Source organism: Ruditapes philippinarum, unplaced genomic scaffold (genome assembly GCF_026571515.1).
Source record: "Ruditapes philippinarum isolate M1 unplaced genomic scaffold, ASM2657151v2 ctg5149_1_1_1_1, whole genome shotgun sequence".
Taxonomy (NCBI): domain Eukaryota; kingdom Metazoa; phylum Mollusca; class Bivalvia; order Venerida; family Veneridae; genus Ruditapes; species Ruditapes philippinarum.
In genome coordinates this window covers 101,563-121,312 of record NW_026857739.1, presented here as the reverse complement: position 1 = coordinate 121,312, position 19,750 = coordinate 101,563, and the positions used below count along the sequence as shown (strand labels likewise).

The window sequence follows — 19,750 nt, the reverse complement described above, 5'->3', positions numbered from 1 at the left end:
TTGCCCTTAGTTTTTTAGCTCACCTGTCACAAAGTGACAGGGTGAGCTTTTGTGATCGCTTTTCGTCCGGCGTCCGTCCGTCCGTCCGGCCGTAAACTTTTACTTTAAATGACATCTCCTCATAAACCACTAAGCCAATTTCATCCAAACTTCACAGGAATGTTCCTTTGGTGGTCAACTTTAAAAATTGTTCAAAGAATTTAATTCCATGCAGAACTCTGGTTGCCATGGCAACCGAAAGAAAAAACTTTAAATATCTTCTTTTAAAAAACCAAAAGAGCTAGAGCTTAGATATTTGGCATGAAACATCTTCTAGTGAGTGTCTACCAAGTTTGTTCAAATAAAAGCCCTGGGGTCAAAATTGGCCCCGCCCCGGGGGGTTATTGATTTTCCCTATATGCATATATTAAAAACTTAAAAAATCTTCTTTTAAAAGACCAAAAGAGCTACAGCTAAGATATTTAGCATGAAACATGTACTAATAGGTGTCTACCAAGTTTGTTCAAATAAAAGCCCTGGGGTCAAAATTGGCCCCACCCCAGGGGGGTCATTGATTTTCCCTATATGCATATAGTAAAAACTTAAAAAATCTTCTTTTAAAAGACCAAAAGAGTTAAAGCTAAGATATTTAGCATGAAACATGTTCTAATAAGTGTCTACCAAGTTTGTTCAAATAAAAGCCCTTGGGTCAAAATTGGCCCCGCCCCGGGGGGTCATTGATTTTCCCTATATACATATAGTAAAAACTTAAAAAATCTTTTTTAAAAAACCATAAGAGCTAGAGCTTAGTTATTTGGCGTGAAACATCTTCTAGTGAGTGTCTACCAAGTTTGTTCAAATAAAAGCCCTGGGGTCAAAATTGGCCCCGCCCCGGGGGGTCATTGATTTTCCCTATATACATATAGTAAAAACTTAAAAAACTTCTTTTAAAGAACCAAAAGAGCTACAGCTAAGATATTTAGCATGAAACATGTTCTAATGGGTGTCTACCTTGTTTGTTCAAATAAAAGCCCTGGGGTCAAAATTGGCCCCGCCCCGGGGGGTCATTCATTTTCCCTATATACATATAGTAAAAACTTAAAAAATCTTCTTTTAAAGAACTCAAAGAGCTATGGCTAAGATATTTAGCATCAAACATGTTCTAATAGGTGTCTACCAAGTTTGTTCAAATAAAAGCCCTTGGGTCAAAATTGGCCCCGCCCCAGGGGGGTCATTGATTTTCCCTATATGCATATAGTAAAAACTTAAGAAATCTTCTTTTAAAGAACCAAAAGAGCTAGAGCTAAGATTTTTAGCATGAAACATGTTCTAATAAGTGTCTACCAAGTTTGTTCAAATAAAAGCCCTGGGGTCAAAATTGGCCCCGCCCCGGGGGGTCATTGATTTTCCCTATATGCATATAGTAAAAACTTAAGAAATCTTCTTTTAAAGAACCAAAAGATCTAGAGCTAAGATATTTAGCATGAAACATGTTCTAATGGGTGTCTACCAAGTTTGTTTAAATAAAAGCCCTGGGGTCAAAATTGGCCCCGCCCCGGGGGGTCATTGATTTTCCCTATATGCATATAGTAAAAACTTAAAAAATCTTCTTTTAAAGAACTCAAAGAGCTATGGCTAAGATATTGAGCATCAAACATGTTCTACTAGGTGTCTACCAAGTTTGTTCAAATAAAAGCCCTGGGGTCAAAATTGGCCCCACCCCAGGGGGTCATTGATTTCCCTATATGCATATAATAAAAACTTAAAAAACCTTCTTTTAAAGAACCAAAAGAGTTAAAGCTAAGATATTTAGCATGAAACATGTTCTAATAAGTGTCTACCAAGTTTGTTCAAATAAAAGCCCTGGGGTCAAAATTGGCCCCGCCCCGGGGGATCATTGATTTTCCCTATATGCATATAGTAAAAACTTAAAAAATCTTCTTTTAAAGAACTCAAAGAGCTATGGCTAAGACATGTAGCATCAAACATGTTCTAATAGGTGTCTACCAAGTTTGTTCAAATAAAAGCCCTGGGTCAAAATTGGCACCACCCCGGGGGGTCATTGATTTTCCTTATATGTGTATAGCAAAAACTTAAAAAATCTTCTTTGAAAAAACCCAAATAGCTAGAGTTAAGATATTAAGCATGAAACATCTTTTAGTGAGTGTCTACAAAGTTTGTTCAAATAAAAGACCTGGGGTCAAAATTGGCCCCGCCCCGGGGGTCATTGATTTTTTTTATATGTGTATAGCAAAAACTTAAAAATCTTCTTTGAAAAAACCCAAATAGCTAGAGTTTAGATATTAAGCATGAAACATCTTCTAGTAAGTGTCTACAAAGTTTGTTCAAATAAAAGCCCTGGGGTCAAAACTGGCCCGGCCCCAGGGGTGTCATGTTTTTTAACTATATGTGTATAGTAAAAACTTTAAAAAAATCTTCTTTCAAAAAGCCCAATGAGCTAGAGCTTAGATGTTTAGCATGAAACATCTTCTTATGGGTGTCTACCGAGTTTGTGCAAATAAAAGCCCTTGGGTTAAATTGGCCCTGCAACGTTGGGGGGGGGGTGGGGGGCCTATATACAGGTGAGCGACCTCAGGGCCATCATGGCCCTCTTGTTTACTTTATTTTTGTTATTGCCCATTGTACATTTTCATATTTCATTTTTGTCCGGGCCATTTCAACTAAACTATAAGAGCTGTGGACTTGTAACTTCGTAGGATGATAGATCTCATTAAGAAGTAGTGCAATGCTCAAGAAATTGTACTTTGCACTTCGTGATTTTTAGTTATTGCCCTTTGTCACTTTTCTTACTAAGTAAGCTTGTCCAAAGCATAACTTGGCCTCTATAAGTTTGATTGACTCTAAATTATGTATATAAGCTTTTTTCATGTACCTTAAGTGCAGTGCTTAAGAATCCATCACAGAGTCCTCCATTTGATCTGTATTGATCTGGTATTTTTGATAATATAACTGTTACAGTTTTATTAATTCTGATGTAACATTGTTACAATCAGTTCAGATGCCACTAAAGTTAAAGGTACATGTACATTGTAAGAGCAGTGTTTATAAACAACCTATATTTAAGGAGAAAGTGCCTAAAATACGGCTATTCTGTTTATAAGGCGACACATCCTACTCGGGGAGTTATCGTTTATTTTATTTCATTCAAACTTGTACGAAAACTTTTAAATATTACAGTACTTACCAATCATGTAAGATCTAAGGTTCCGGTCTGTAAATGGGTTTGAATAGGTATATGTTACATAAATATTTTGCACAATCTTAAATTTCAATGTTAAGTTTCCAATATTTGGTGTATATAGATCTATGCATTTACAACAGATCTCTAGTTTCCTCAAAAATATCTTTGCTGTGGCTAGTGACAGGTATTTAATTACAATAACCCTCTAAACATGATACTGCTAATATCATCATCCTAGATCATCAAGATTATAGCCTGAGCTTGAGAAAAACATTTATAGAATTAAACACAACCGGGATATTCGTTCCCTGTTTTAAGAGGTCCATATGTTTGTTGTTTTTTTAAAATCAATTCATAATACAGACTTTGTTATAAGACAAAAGGGATCAATAATTCTTAAGATTAGATTAAGTTAAGTAAGTTATTGTTATCGCATATAACTTATTATGAAAATAACTGTGTTCTTTAGAGCTGTGTTTTACACATATATTATATTGTATCCCAAAATATCCTTAAAAATAAGAAATTACATTTCAACTGACATGACTGATGCATTTAATTAATTACAAAATGTACAAGTTTTAATTTTTGTCTGTAAAATGTTTATTCATTTTTAATGATAATGAACATCAGAAAACTGCTTTAAACTTTAACAGCTTTGTTGTAATGAAAGTGTTTGCCATTTATAAATGATACATACCAGTTAATGTCTATACAAGATATTCGTTCTGCAGTAAAAAGGAACGGCTGCATACGTGAACATGTGTGTGATTGTAATTGTTAGAATATGTATATTTAGAACATGTAGAATCAAACTTTATCCTTCAGGTGTAGATTTCAGGGCCACAGATAAAATAAGTACATTGTAGGTCACAGCTCATTTCAAAAGACATGTTAATGAAAAACTAAGTTACAAGCTCATGAGATATAGGTCTCTGAAGTACATGCGAAAAACTGTATAGTTACCTAAAACAAATCATTTACCTTTTCTGGTATCAATTTTATCTGCTAAAAATAGACATTTCTTATTACCTTAATGAGCGTATTTATTAATCATTGATATTTTATGTATGGACACTTTTCTATACGCTTGTTAAGAAGTATAGGGCATTGAAATTCAGGAAAATGATAATGGTTGATGTAGTTTCCAACTTTTATCTAACTTAAATGTATCTGTTATTTACCAACTTGTCTTGGGTACTTGAACATAATAAAAGTACAGGTATAGAATATAATAACTGCATGCTAGGATAGTTGTTGTTGACAAAAATGTTTTGTATGTCAAAATAGATAAATATAGAATCCCTAAAGAAAGCCCAACACGGCAAAATTGAAAATGTTGCAGGCTCGGTTTGATTGAGCCTGTTCATGGACGGTACTGGAAAGTGCAAGTTACCGTCCACGCCCCCTAGCACCGGCTTAAGCAGAATTCAACATTTAAACATGAAATAGTAAAATTTTGAATTTAGAAACATCCGCAGATGTGTTCATACGGCGGTTATCATGGAACCTTCAATGTGACACTTCCGTGCCATTCCATGAAAAGCGGCGTATGGTCCCCAAGTAATAAAAAGCGTGTGCCCTAAACGAGAAAACAATGGGCGGAACTAAATAAAATCAAGTTTTTATTTGTGATATTTAAAATGTGATTTCATGTTATAAATAAAAAGATAAATTATAAACTTGTAATTGTTAATATAGCCGTGGACGAGTGATTAAGGTTGCCCACTTCAAATAACTGAACTTGCCATTCACCGGGCGCTGTGGGTTCTTTAAATAAATGAGGAAACTATTCAGTTAGCATACGGTAGGTCGGTAGATCTTCTCAAATGCCTCCTTGTGACTGAAATAATGCACAAAGGAAAGTAAAGCTCGAATGGTGCCCTATGACTTAACCGTGTTTGTGTGACTTTATTCGAACAGAATAGCATTTAAATGTATTGGACAATTTAAGAAAACAAAGACCAGGAGATTTTTACCTATAATATTTATTGCTCATAGACGTATATGAAGCATATTAAACGAATTCATTTCAATTTATATTTTACTCCATACGAGGTAATTGCATCAATTTATGTGATTATATTATTTACAAAATAATTTTGTTGTCTCTTAAAACACTGAATGAGGCCAATCTATAAATCAATGAATACACTATTCTGGACGATGTTGAAGATTGTCTTTTTCTATATCTTTAAGCTAATTTAACTTTAGTCTTCCAAATTTTGAAAGATTATATCTGCTGGCAGAATATCTAAATAACAATAAGTACCTGCAGTTTATTATAAACACTTGTGATTAAGGTAGAACTGTAGGTCAACACAAATTGAAGATAAAAAACTCAACATGCAATTTTAATGATTTGTTTCTACCAACAAAACAAGCGAGATTTTACGGACACGTAAAGTGGCTGCGAAGGAATAAAATCAGCTGTGTATTGCTAATCTTTAGAAGAGCGGAATAAAATGCTACCAAGACAAATGTCTGTTTAGATATGCGCAGTTGTTTATATTAAAGGGGAAGCGTTACGGCACGAAAATTCCATTACGTCCGTTACACGGTACTAGTAGTACTTGTTTTATACTGCGCCATAACGAGTATCCTTCAGTCAATGCCGTAATGTGCCAGGTATCCGACTCCATGTGTCTTGCTTATCTAAAGACAGTGTTACTCGTAATGGTTTATCATGATGCAATGAACATCAAGTTATCATCTCCCGATTAAACGAATTAAACGATATATAAACTTTTAATAAGCAAGTGACCAACGATAAGACATCACATTTGAGCAAAAACCTAGTATATAAGACATAATGTAATGCATCAAACCCGTTACCAAATGTATCCAAAATAAAACAGTACGTGTATGACCTCACTTTACTAAATAAAAGGCGGCTATTTAAGTTTGTGAGACGCACAGCACTATCCAAATCATCTCAAAAGAAAATACAAAACTTAAAAAGATTTCTTTTTCAAAACGCAGTACCGCAGTAAATCATATGTCTTATTCAAAATTATATAAGCTATGGCTGCTTCGCAGCCGTATGGTGCTAATGCTTTAAAACAATGGCCTCATTGGAATTAAGGTCTGAACAGTAATATAATTAAATTGGCAAAATTAATATATACATGTGCACCCTGAGAATAAATATCAAAATGAAATCTTATTTTACACCAAATATGTTATTTCATTCTCTTTTCAACTGTTCTAAAAGAAAACTCGTCGTTTTCCCATTGATTACGTCCACTGAATGTTACTACGAGTTTCTCGTTCGATCTAATTGATCTCCTGATCATTGCGTATTCATTATCAGAACCTATAACACAGTTGACAAGTACTACGAGCACTGCCTGCTCAAAAGCCATCAATGTTTTAATCAAATCGTGAAATGCTAAACTTGACATCGTGACTTCAGACAAATGGACACATTGGATGTCCGTCATGCCGGTTGATAACTTCAACGACCTTCGGCCTAAATCAATGCAATGAAGCCGAAGATCTTTCAAATGAACAAGCTTCGTTATGACTCGCAGGATTTCGTCAACATCTCTTGAAGACTCAAGAAAACTACAGCGGAATCTTTCAAGCTTTGGAGCATCCGAGAGGTAGCCGAGATAAGTTGAGAGGACATTCGACTGACTGCATGGTAGTCGTCCAATACTAACTTGCTCCAGGGATGTGGCATTTATCTGTAAGTGCGACAATGATACATTGTGCAGTCTCAATGTTCTAAGATGCGAAAGTTTAGAGAGGTCAAGTGCGAAACCAGCACACTCATCTAAATGTTCATGACAGGGGATATTACCCAGTATAATTTCCCTCATGTTACTTCTTTTGGACAGAAAAAGCAGTAATTCCTCCAAATGTTTATGATCAATCATAAAGCAGTTCAGATGGATTGCCTCTAATCTCTCCATGTCCTGCAAAATGGTACACAACTTGTGAGACCACATGCTAAATTCCCCCTCGAAATGGTTAGATTGCCATCTTCGCGACAAAAAAGCCACACTTTTGAGTGTATCCACAGATCCGGAAAGCAAATGACATAATTCGACCTCAGAACATTCACCTCTTAAGTACACGTGTTCAATACCTCGAACATCATTCAGTTGAAATGACATCATTATGTCATGTAGACAAGGCGTACCTTCTAATTCAATGTTGAGAGATTTTATTTCATCCTTGTTGAAAAGAGCCAAAGATTTCAAAGCAGATATGTAGTTTTCTTCTTGGCAATCAGAGTCTATGATAAAGTCCTGTAGACATAGATTGAGTTGCTTGCCGATGTTCTTTGCATGTTCTCTGAGGCAAGCAATAAGTATACCTTGATAGCGCTTAAGTGGTTCCTCTACAGTAAAATAATCCCAAAATGACTCCGTTCTCCGATATTTTCGAGTTATATCATCATTGGAGACATACGTCACTAACTTTTTTGAGATACGTTCAGACAGACGAGTGCTCATTCCACTTAAAAAGATAAAAACATTCGACATTTCTAGAATCCTTTGTATTGATGAGCAAACTGATTGTAGTTTTGTCATCACCTCTGTCTCGTATGCAGATGTTGACACGTAGAGTGCTGCGAAGAATTCCTGAAATATCTTGTGAGTGTAGCAAACGCTTGACTTCTGACAAAGCATATATCCAGTGATTTCTGACTGTGTCAATATCCCAGACGAGAGACCAAAGCTTAAATGTTGCTGACATATAAACTCTCTGGCTTTTGAACTGTCGAACACAATGGTATTTTCCCTCGTTTCGGAGAAGAGCGTATAAAATGCCAATTTGCCTATAGCCATCAGTTCGTCTACATATTGTATGCAACTGGATAGTGAGGCCAAACATCCTGGCAAGTTGTTTATCCCTGATTGTGGCAATAAACTCAACATAGCTATTCTACGTTTGTTTCGGGAAAGTTTGAGGTCAATTATTTGACTAAAGAGCTCACATTTTGATCTTGGGAGTGGTTTGCCTTCACTGCGTATGCATACCAGATACATCAAAAGCATTGGAACTTTTTCTAACTCATCAATGTCGCTTGCAAGTTCATCTCCGTCCGGATCACTTACGTCAGAGTCAGTAGAACATTCATTACTGTTTGCATTGACCCTCAATAGTGCTTTTCTCTTCAGAATATCTTTTCCCAACTCGCTAAGCCCAATCATTTCAATTTGATGGTGAATTTGACTTCTGTTAATATCCATCATGCTAAGTTTCCATGGCCTGGACGTCGTTAAAATTGTGCATCTTTCGCGTGCCTTTCTATGAGGGACACATGTTGGTTGTATTACACAATCCGTATCATCACGATGTGTCCATTCATCTAAACCATCTAGAATTACTAGACAGTTTTCGCGGTGCAGTATTTCCTGCAGGATTTGTATTGGATACGAAGATGAATGAGAGAATTGAGAAACAATGAGTTTGAATATCATGTCGTCAACATCGCAGTGTACACGTGACTCACGTAAAGATATGAGGAAAAGGAAATCAAAGTTCCTCATAAAACCAACATCCGTGTTTTGATTGTCCTCCGAATGTGCATGATTTATATCATGAGCCTGGCACCACATCATTACAAGATATTTGCAAAATGCGGTTTTGCCAAGTCCAGCATCGGCAGTCAAATAGATTTCTTTACAATTTGAACTTTGTTTTCTGAAAACACCTTCAAGTGACTCTACTGGGTACTTTATTTCACTTCCTCCAAGCTTTGATTTCTTTACTTCAACTGAAAACATGTCTGGTAAAACATAGATATCCAAGGTCTGTGCGTCAAGCTTCTCGAACAGAGGTGAAAGTGGAATTGTGCCATTTTTAGAGCTGTTAAATAAGAGCAAGTCCTCTTTGAATACTGAAATAAAAAGTATATACCAATATACTAGTGCGTAAGGAGCTAACATTATGCATACCGTCACCTTAGGGCAATAATTGATTATCTCATGTTACATTTAGAAGGACTTATTGCGTTATTGCACTAAGGTGACGATACGTACATATTAAATAGATTTATAACTGTTTTATTTCCAAAGTTTCATTTAATAAGAACGTGTATCACAAATTATGTAACAATTTACACAAGAAGCACATCATATTTTGTGAATACCTTGATTTTATAGATTATGATTACTTTTAATGCTTGGAAAGTAAACATACATAAACTATGTACATAAAAAGGATTCTAACTATACACATAAAACTTAATTGTGCAAGGTTAAATAATAAATTGATAAAAATATTTGCATACTATTCCTGATAGTCTCGTACTGTTCGTCTGTTAACATGTGATAAGCAAGGGGGCTTAGGAAATGAACGGGCTGGATATCTCCTCTTGTAGAAGTATTGACCCTTTTTGCTGCCGTAGTTTCACTCGGAGGTTCCTGCGTTCGTTTCGTTCCTCTAGAGGGTAGTGATAATGACGCTTTTATCTCTTTGAGGGCAGATTTCATATTTTCAATACATTTCTTGCTAGTTTCCTCAACTTGTTGCAATGAGCAGTGTACCTTTTCCTCAATGAGCTTCTGAAGAACTGCAATCATGTCATTTGTAGATATCGACAAATGTTCCACCTGTAACTATAAGTATTATAGTGAGTAAAGTGAGTTTGATTCCTTTTCACCTGTTATATATCCATGCAGTACGGTTGCTAAATGAAAACATGCAGACACCATATAAATAGTTTCTCCATAATGATTTATCTTTTTAATAGCATAAATAAAAACTGAAAATTATATTGGAAATTATAATTAAGGGCATCAAAAACAAATACATTTTAATGTATACCTTCCGTATCTTTTCTATTGCTTCTTTTGTCTTTTTGTTGGTGCTCTTTGGATCTGAAGACTTGAGAAGCTTGATTAGGGCACCAAGATAGTCTTCTAGATCACTGTTTTCAACATACAGATCAGGCGAATGTCGCAATTGTTTTCCCGAGTCTTTAATCTGTGAAGCATAAAATTCTCATTTACACAACATTTAGAAATGGAAAGTTTAGTCGTAGGATAAAAAGGAACAATGTGATTAATACATTATGATAATTTAAGAGGTAAAATAACTACTGAAACAAAAATGTGCATGAATAAAGGATTAAAGCTAGAGCATACATGGCATAGTGAACAAGTTTGAATTCATCATGACAATATAAAACGTTAAAGGTGCGGTCTGAATACGTATTTAATTTAGCAGCTTAACCAATAAATCTGCTAAAATGATAAATATGTAGATATGCTAAAATAGCAACAAGACGTGATTTGGTTTGAAGATATGGAAATATTGCTTGTCTCTAAGAAAGAATAAACAAATTACACTTGTGTACGTACCAAAATGCAAAGATTCTGGTCAACGATGTCACCGAAAGCTTTGTGGTTTGTCATCACATTCAGCAGACCATTGAAGTCCATCATCTGTACTGACGTCACAGCCATGTATCCATCACGTGGCAAATAACACTTTAATATTTCACAAGGGCTTCTACACCACTGCTCTGTTTGAGTGTTTTTCCAAGACGGATTTCTATAATTGTGGCTACTCTTAATGGCATCTCTTATTTTATTGCAGATTCGGTTCTCACAAAGGCGGGGCTTTTTCTTTTCACTGTTATGGAAGGAACACTTACCAAATTTGATGTCACATATACCGTTAGTTTGACAATTTAGAACATTTTCTATAGAGCAATCAGAACAATCGATTCTGTTTCTGATTTTATGTTCGCTTACTGAAATATCTTCAAGAATGTCGCTATGAAATTTGGCAATTACAGTAAACACAAAATCTTCTAGCCCTTCTTTTGCAATATTTCCTGCATAAGTGGCTTTAATCCAATTTTGAAATCTTGTGTCCTCAAATTTTGAATTGCACCCCGCCATTGCTGAACATATGAATTAAAGTGACAAATTGTAACAGTAAAAAAGTTGTTGTTACTCATATATCCCTACAATCATGTTTACCTGAAAGAGAAAAAAGGATATCTAAACATATAAGATGATAAATGGATACATGGGAATATAAACAATCGATACATGGGATTCTGATAAAAAATAGAATTCAGTTAACTTGAATAACTAGATTAAAATTGTTTAAGATTTCAGTAACATGGAGTTACATTGTTTGAAATAAAAGCTGCATATAAAGTCTGTATGAGAATGACGTAATGTAACTTGATGTGATTCACGAGGACTAACGAGAAGTTTTTATGATAGTAACAATACAACTAACTGAAGAAAATGCACAAAGATTTCATGGTTGCGTTATGAAAGAAAACTATGACGTTATATACTAGTTGCAACATTATTTAATATCGATAAAGTTTTTAACAACATAAAACTGTTTTGTCATTTGCATATTATCAAGATAACAGTATCAGTTTTTAAAAAAGCTAGTGTAATGATTATAGATAAACTGTTTATGTATAGTTAAGAATTAACTTTTTATTAAAGCTAAAAATAATCATTATGACATAAATTTCTTATGACCAAACTTCATTAAACACAATATTTTTCATTTGTTTACTATGTAACATGATGATAATTAATTGTTATATGATATACGGTGCCTTATATGCCCATTGTGTCGTTGGTTTGTGCTGAATATAATGTGTATGTTACCATATCTGTATGTTCATACAAGTCATCATAATAAATAAATTTCTTATCTTATCTTATACATGCAAAAGCTTAATAATTTTGATTTGTAAATTACGAAATGTTCAGTATCATATAATAAGCTGATATATTAAACCGTTATTAATGATGTTATCCGGAAGTTGGCAAATGTAGTGTATTCCCATGTGATCTCGGGGTGGCATGAAATTTACCGTTATGGCTTCACGGTACACTACCAATATCAATAGAGTAACTAAAACGTTAAGGTAGTTATCGATTATTTACCAAGTTGTTAACTATAAAAGAAGATGTTGTTAGTTTGTTTGGTGTACTGTTTGTTTGTTTGTTTGTTTTCGTAAACATTTGCCATGTTCCAGAGTAACTCTTTAGGAAATATTTATATAATATCATGAACAGAACAGAAATGTATTACTTGGATTAAGCATAATAAGCCCAAAACCATATTACATATACAAATACAACATATAAAACATAAATGACATAAGCAAATATTTATTTTTTAAACAATGGTTTAGGAAATAATGAGACAGGAAATTAATCAGAAAGCATTTGAATCATATATATATAATGCTCAAAATGTGTCTACCTTTACCTAACATTATCAAATATAGCTACAATACATTTTGTTTTATATTTGAGCCTATCGATAGAATCCACAAAAAAGAAAACTGCAGTTTTAATGAAAATAGTGATTGTGACAAATGAAGGGAGAATAACTTTATCTGTAACTTTATATAACAAATATTTTAGCATTTGCTTCCCTTTAATAATTCATGTTTCCTGATGTAAATCATTTATATCAGGTTCTGAAAAAAACCTAGAATTGGAAAGATATAGATATAGATATTCGTCTAAGGAAATGAACTTGTCACCTTCATGTACTGGTCTCGTAATAAATTATACATTTGAGTTGACTGAACACAAAATACTGTTTGGAAAATATTTCAATTTATTGTGGTATGATTCATTATATTAATTGTTCTTTTTCAGTTTAAAGATGTAGTTTGTTTTATCGTGTAAATTTCATAACAATGCCTTGTATATAACAACACAAAATGAATTATTTAAAGTAGTTGAGTAATAATTCATTATTATACATAAAATAAAATAATTGTTTAATATATCACATGTAAACAAATGATCAGCTTACGAAATTTACATATAACTTTTTCGTGAATGTATAATATGATACATGCTTTCAAAAAGGCTATGATTATCAGATAGTAGTACTGTACAATAATAGCGTTGAAATTGTAAAGGGACAACTATTAAAGCACTATAACCACATCACGTTTATGTACCGGGTTTCAAAAAAGAAAACTTGTACCCATATGCAGGTGGCAAGAAAATAGTATAAGGTGTTAATCGTGAAAACGTTCCTAAAGACAATTTGCTTATGGAAATGACTTATTCACCGTAGATCATATTTATTGACAAACTATTTAAAGCCGCATGATATATTTTTTTATTGAAAATCTATTGCAAAATATCAGTATACCAAATGAGATCGCGTATGGGAAATGAGTGTACTCTTTGTTTACAAGATCGTTGGTTAACACTGAAATAGGTTAAAACGGAAAGTTAAGTTTTGGACATTCAAAATTATTATTCGCTGGCGGTCTTAAGCATAAAAAACTGACGATATAAATAATATGTCTGTACAAAATATTCTTCAGTTATGACAAAAAAAGAATAAAATAGAAACCGAGAAACATCTGCTGAAATGTGAAATAAATTCCCGCTAAGATATTATGTAAATTATGTATGTATTATCTAATGCGTTTATAAAACATTCAGTCGGTCATGCATGCTCATACAATTATGTAATCCGCACATCAATGTTGAAATGGGGGAATTTTGTGTTATTTTGTACCAAGACTAACATATATCGTTTTCTAAATCCATTTGAATATGCAACAGTTTTGCTCGACTTCTATTCACTTTATCCGACGCAATCTTTGTATGTTTTATTAACTTTGCTTTGGTTGCAAGGTGTCATGCAGTGACGCCTTTAATATAAACTATCTAATATTTCCTAATGTTTGTTTGTTTGTTTCATTTTACGCCTTTTTCCAACAGTATTTCAGTAATATAGGCGGGTAGTTTCCTAATCATCGTTCCTGGAGAGTTACACCAGTACTAGACTACGTTCCTCCGCGCTAAACTACCAAAGCATCTCCCGGGGATCGAACCCACGCCAGAGAGGTAACTGGACTCTAACCCCTCGACCACGGAGGCGGTAAAAAAAATCCTAATTACTTGCCAGTTTCGAATTTTGATAATTTACATGATGATAAATTGTAAAATATGAATATTATAATTATGTAATGTACAGTTTAAGTAAATAATTCAATGTTGTTGTTCTTCTATAAATACTCCTTAGATCAACTTGTGACTGTTTCCTATCTGTGGTTTTGTGAGAATGACAGTCCCGAATTAAGAATGGTGCTGCCCGCTGGTTAAAATATGCATGCATGATGAAGACTTCACATGTTAACTCTTTACAGCATTTAAGACATAAATTAAATTTGTCGTCATAAGAGTGCAATAACACCTCACTCTCTAAACTGATGATACACATGTATATGTCTGATAGATTATACATATCGATTGTGTTTAGAGCTATTACACTAAAATCTCACTTTAGAATCCAGTACGAAACAATGAGTGTATATGACTCGCTCAATGAAACGACGGGATTTGACACCACGCAGCCAGCAACTGCCAGCAATCCTTAGATTACTAGTATAATGTGTAATATCCTTGTTTTAAGTCGTAATAATTTTCAGATGAATGTAAATTTTCATAAACATGTATAACAACAACGATCAATATCAAAGCCTATTGACAAAAAAAAAACACGTAAAAATTTCACGCACCGTTAATAATAATGGTTTTATTGTCAGAAGGTCTATTTACGGTTTTAACTTGAAAAGCAAATATAAATGTAAGGTCATCTATCTGTATAAAACTAGGTTAACTTAATATTTTAATGGTGTATTTTATTCAATGTTAAAGGAATATTTTATATAGAAGCAGTCACTCATTTTTTTCAAATATTGTACAAATTATGGAGTATATTTTTGTGAATACAGACAAATTTTTAACTGAAAATGATATAGTTTTGTTATAAAAATCTTCTAAATATAAACAAGTTTTATACAATCTTTCAGCTTAATAACTAAAACATTCAGCTGTTTTAAAATAAAAGAAGCAGTGTGCAAATGTATATTCAAATTCATCAGTAACAACACATAAATTAAAGTGTTATCACATATATTGTTGATTAATAGGACTGGCTGATACCTTATGTTAACAAAATTTTATAATGTTCCGATAGTTCCTTCGCATTATTCACATTTTAATGGTGTGTTAAAGCTCATAAAGCTACATAAAATGAGATGTTTTCGTTAAAATTTATAAACAGTGAAATTATAATGTTTCCATAATGTTATGATTGATTTTCGAAAAAGGTTGTAACACAGAATGTCTCTTTTATTCACAACACATGAACAATGTACTTTAATAGAATAAAACGTTCTGGAACAAAATTTATAATAATGCTATTTTATGTGGGAATTTATAACCATTTAACAATAGTCCTGTACATGTGCCAGATGCTCTTAAGGAAATGTATTTCTTTCATACAGGTATTTTGGATGCATTATTTTTTCTAATTTTGTCAACTACAGGCAGAAGATATACAGCCTCCTTGCCAAACTAAATATCTTCAACGCACTATTATTCCATCTTTCAATCTGGGCAAAACCATTCATCAATTGTAGTGAAAATTTCAAAATATGCACAGGCTGAATAGTGAACAGTGAAGATTATGATCAGACGGCACGGATGCACCGGCTGAACTTATTCTGCACTGATCACACAAGTGGGGTATGTTGCCGACAGCAGGGTAAAAGAAAATGCGCTAAAAATAATTTTAGTGGACAGATTTTATGGCCGGTTTCATTTTTTTTTCCTTTTCTTTATTTCGTTTTAAAACTATTCATTTTATTTATTTATTTATTTATTTATTTATTTATTTATTTATTTATTTATTTATTTATTTATTTATTTATTTATTTATTTATTTATTTATTTATTTTTATTTATTTATTTATTTATTTATTTATTTATTTATTTATTTATTTATTTATTTATTTATTTATTTATTTTTATTTATTTATTTATTTATTTATTATCTATCCATCTATCTATTTGTTGATTGATTTATTTCCATGGCTGTTGTTTTGTTTATCAATTGATGTAATCTTAAGACATTTAAAATCCTTCAACTGTGGTATTTTATACTTGAATAAAATTGCTTGAAGCATATTCATAACAATAAGAAATCTTACAAGAATCATTACTGATTCTTTGTTAATCGTGCGTGCATGTCATTAATTGAAATCAAGCAATTACATCTAATTTAAAACGGGAATGAATTTATAACACGGAGTTAACTTATGCAGTTTGTAGAAAAATGAAAAGAGGCGACTAACCACAGTGACATTATATGTAGGTGATGATGGCAATCGATTGTTCATAACCGTGAACATTTTCACCATTATTGAAAAGTCCCGCTGAATATCATGCAGTCATCAATAAAAAAGTGATATGGTAATTAAATGTACTTACTATAATATGAAAACAATATCCCATTTGTAACTGAAATATTTAATATCCATAGTAGTTATTTCCGATATTTATATATTATTATACGTTTGTAATGTATCATTACGTGTTTCTATATTTAGGTATATAATTAACAAAGTCGCTCTACTTGTATAAAGGGAAATAATAAAGTATTGAACGAAATACTTGTTGAAAAAGTACGCGCTAAAAATAATTAATGATACACATTTCCGAAGACAGGGGAGAGAAGATGTTGTATTTTTCAAAAAAGATAAACGTAACAAAGCAAAACCGTTAAAGAAATTTAAAAAAAGTGAACTATTTGTTTTATTCAACGTATATGTTTTCGTTTTATTGGCCTTTCTACGAATGGCTTACTCCTAATAGTACAAATCTAGAAAATCCATACAACTCGGTGTGGCTGCTGGAATTCCTTTCTTTTGTGCGTGTGGGGGGGGGGGGGTGGGGAGTAACGTTCAGAATATACCCTTGCCATCAATTAAACGTTAAATTATGAGCAAAAAGTCGTTGAAGACTGATCAATCGTTACACTTAAGATCAAAATAGGGTCATTTTTAACGGTTAGTTACGTCTGCTATAATAACCTCACTTTTACTTTTAATCGTAACACCTCGGCTATTATTCATAATAACCTCACACTTAATACGGATTTAACGTAGTTCTACCACGTGGTTTTAGATGTAAAAAAGACAGCGATTTACTTTGCATAATGTATATCGAGTGTACATTTTTGACATTAAAAGGAAAATAAGTCTATTTCATTAAAATTATTATTGAATGTATATCTGGCAATCATAATCAATTTAAAGATGCCACTGATGTACAATTATAAACAAATCTTTATGAGGACTTTTACTCGATTTATTGCAATAAACTTAGTCAACAACTTCTGGCATTGAATTACTATTTTTTACATGTTTAGTTTGTTATTCATTTTTATAGCGTAGGTTAGACCGAAAAACTCTTTCCGTCTGTTGTGTTCCGGAGTGTGACGGAATTCATTACTGATCATGGAAAGTAACCGTTGCTAGTATACTAGTATGATCAAACTCCCCGCAGCGGCTATTTCCCCTGATCAGTGCAGTAGCAAAGCGTGAGGAGTTTTGTAAAAGATACACTACAAAGTTTTCACTTTGATTACTTTCCCTGATCAGAAAATGGAGGCATGGCCCAAATTTATACGAGATTGAAATATAACTCGGCTGTAATAGATACTTATGTTAATATGTACTCTAAAAGGGGTAGGTGTAGTAAATTGCATCCTTACTATAGCGAAAAAAACAAAGCACACATTATTCTGCAATACAAAGTAGTTTTCACTACATAACAACATATCGAAGTTCATTCAGTCAGAACTCCGGCCTTAGCTATAATTCATAATAACTGCGGACTTAAAATACGGATTGAAAGTTGTTTAAGCACATGCGTTTAGATGTTAACAGTGTATTTATTTGACATCAAAAGAAAAATACGGTCTGTTTTGGTAAAATTATGATCGAAATATGTCTGACAATCATAATCAATATCAAAATGACTTCTGTCTGATGTACACTGTAAACAAATCCGGATAATAAGTACATGTATGTTAAAGAAATAGCATAGCCCCCAAGTAAAAATCAGATTGCCGATTGTTTTGATCACGGGGGTGGAACCCCATATGAATCTCAAAAATGAGCATCGGTAAAAATGATATGTGAATTTCCGCTGCACCAGATGTGAAGCATAACATCAGATGCGACTGTAAAAATAGGCCGATCGCAGGGTAAGTGTTCATCTTTTCAAACATTTATATAAAATTCAATCCTTTTTTTAAGAAAATCGAAATGTGATTCTACCCTCCTGACTCTCCTGTTGTTTTGGATTTCTATGCAGTCTTCATCGAGATATTCTTTCCGTCGTGGGTTCTAGTGTGTCCAAAACATGCAATATGAATGAAGAAAATGTCACTAAACGGACTAAAAAAACATAGATTTTACGAAATCTCACTACAGGTCGATGCTAAACATTCAAACAAATCCTGTTTTATATATTTATTGAGAATTGGCTACATACAAGGGAATCGATGCTCAAAATTGCATTTGAGCTCCAGATGTGCTGAAGAGATTCATATGTGCATAGAATGAAAAATTTGCAACAATCTAGAATTTCTTCTATTGTGTATCATTCTGTAATAAATACTATTATCCAAAATAGACACATTTTCACGAGACGAAATTGAATAACATATAGTATCCATATAGAAAGAGATATAAGACATTCTGCATACGAAAGGTTTTTTTAAAATACGTAGATATGGTTGGAAGGCCTTGCTTTTTTTGACTTATTGACGTTGTGTGTACTGCAATATTTCCCTTTTTATGCCACCATGCAATAATTAATTAATTAATTAATTAATTAATTATTCACTCGACTGCACTGTCTGCTTAATAGGAGAGTAATGTGAAGCGTGTTTGAATTTGTTATGATGCTGTATGAAAGTTAGTGACAATCTTTTCAAATAAGATCAAAGAAGATTTGCATATTTATTTTCCACATTAAGAAACGTCCCTTCAGAATATTTACATGGTTCACTTAATGCCCACAGTCGCAATTATGGGTAAATGCCTATCTGAATTTTATGCCTGCTTTGTAATTCTTTGAATGGTTTTAAAGAAACGTTAACATATCTTAACCGTATTGAGCGGACATGCGTAGCTCATAATGCACATAGTTTCCTGAAATGTTCATGTACGCAAAAAGATCACTAAACTTATTTATAACTGTCATTTCAGTGGGAACTGTAAATTATAAACACTTTCGTAATTCGTTTCTTTTGTTATTTTTCAGGAAAATGGGTCGTTTTCTAGGCACAAAAAAGAAAGGTTTAAAACTTTCAAGAATAAAAAGTCACGTGTATCGTGAAAAGAGGAAGTCATCAGCGCTTACATATCCTTTTTTCGCCATTTAAATTGTCCCCATGTGTCAAAAGATTCCGCGTATCGCAGACTCCAAAGTCCAAGAATTCTCCAGAAAGTGCAAGTATTACTTTTTCCAATTCAATGAAAAAACGTTTAATATTCAATTCACAACTATTAAGTCCCATGAAATGTTCTCCACATAAAGGATTTGCAAAGATTAATTAAGTCAGTTGCAATGAACAGATACATAAAAAGTAACCGAGGTTTCGGTTGGGAAATTTAGTTTATGGAGAGAAGCCAATCAAAAATTGAAATTTTAGGTTTATTAAAATTCTCATTTCTGTTTATCATGCGATAAAACAGTTACAATATATCGAACTATTATGTAGAAATATCAC

The 19,750-nt window shown here is 33.1% G+C and overlaps 1 protein-coding gene across 1 annotated transcript; it reads right to left on the bottom strand.

Moving 5' to 3' along the window:
* Positions 1-5,167: 5,167 nt before the first annotated feature.
* LOC132750776 (uncharacterized) lies at positions 5,168-16,586 on the bottom strand. Its single transcript, XM_060740818.1, has 5 exons — positions 16,438-16,586; positions 10,501-11,127; positions 9,965-10,123; positions 9,429-9,756; positions 5,168-9,035 (listed from the first exon to the last, which is right to left on the bottom strand). Exons 2-5 carry the CDS (start codon positions 11,044-11,046, stop codon positions 6,364-6,366), a joined length of 3,705 nt encoding a protein of 1,234 aa, XP_060596801.1. The 5' UTR covers positions 11,047-11,127; positions 16,438-16,586; the 3' UTR covers positions 5,168-6,363.
* Positions 16,587-19,750: the final 3,164 nt, after the last annotated feature.

Bases quoted from the DNA above. Each gene is read 5' to 3' on its own strand.
- LOC132750776 (XM_060740818.1), bottom strand. From the start codon at position 11,046: ATGGCGGGGTGCAATTCAAAATTTGAGGACACAAGATTTCAAAATTGG. The intron at 9,757-9,964 runs GTATACATTAAA...TAATACTTATAG, and splicing joins CAATAGAAAAGATACGGAAG to TTACAGGTGGAACATTTGTC. The intron at 9,036-9,428 runs GTATGCAAATAT...TTTTTATTTCAG, and splicing joins GTACGAGACTATCAGGAATA to TATTCAAAGAGGACTTGCTC.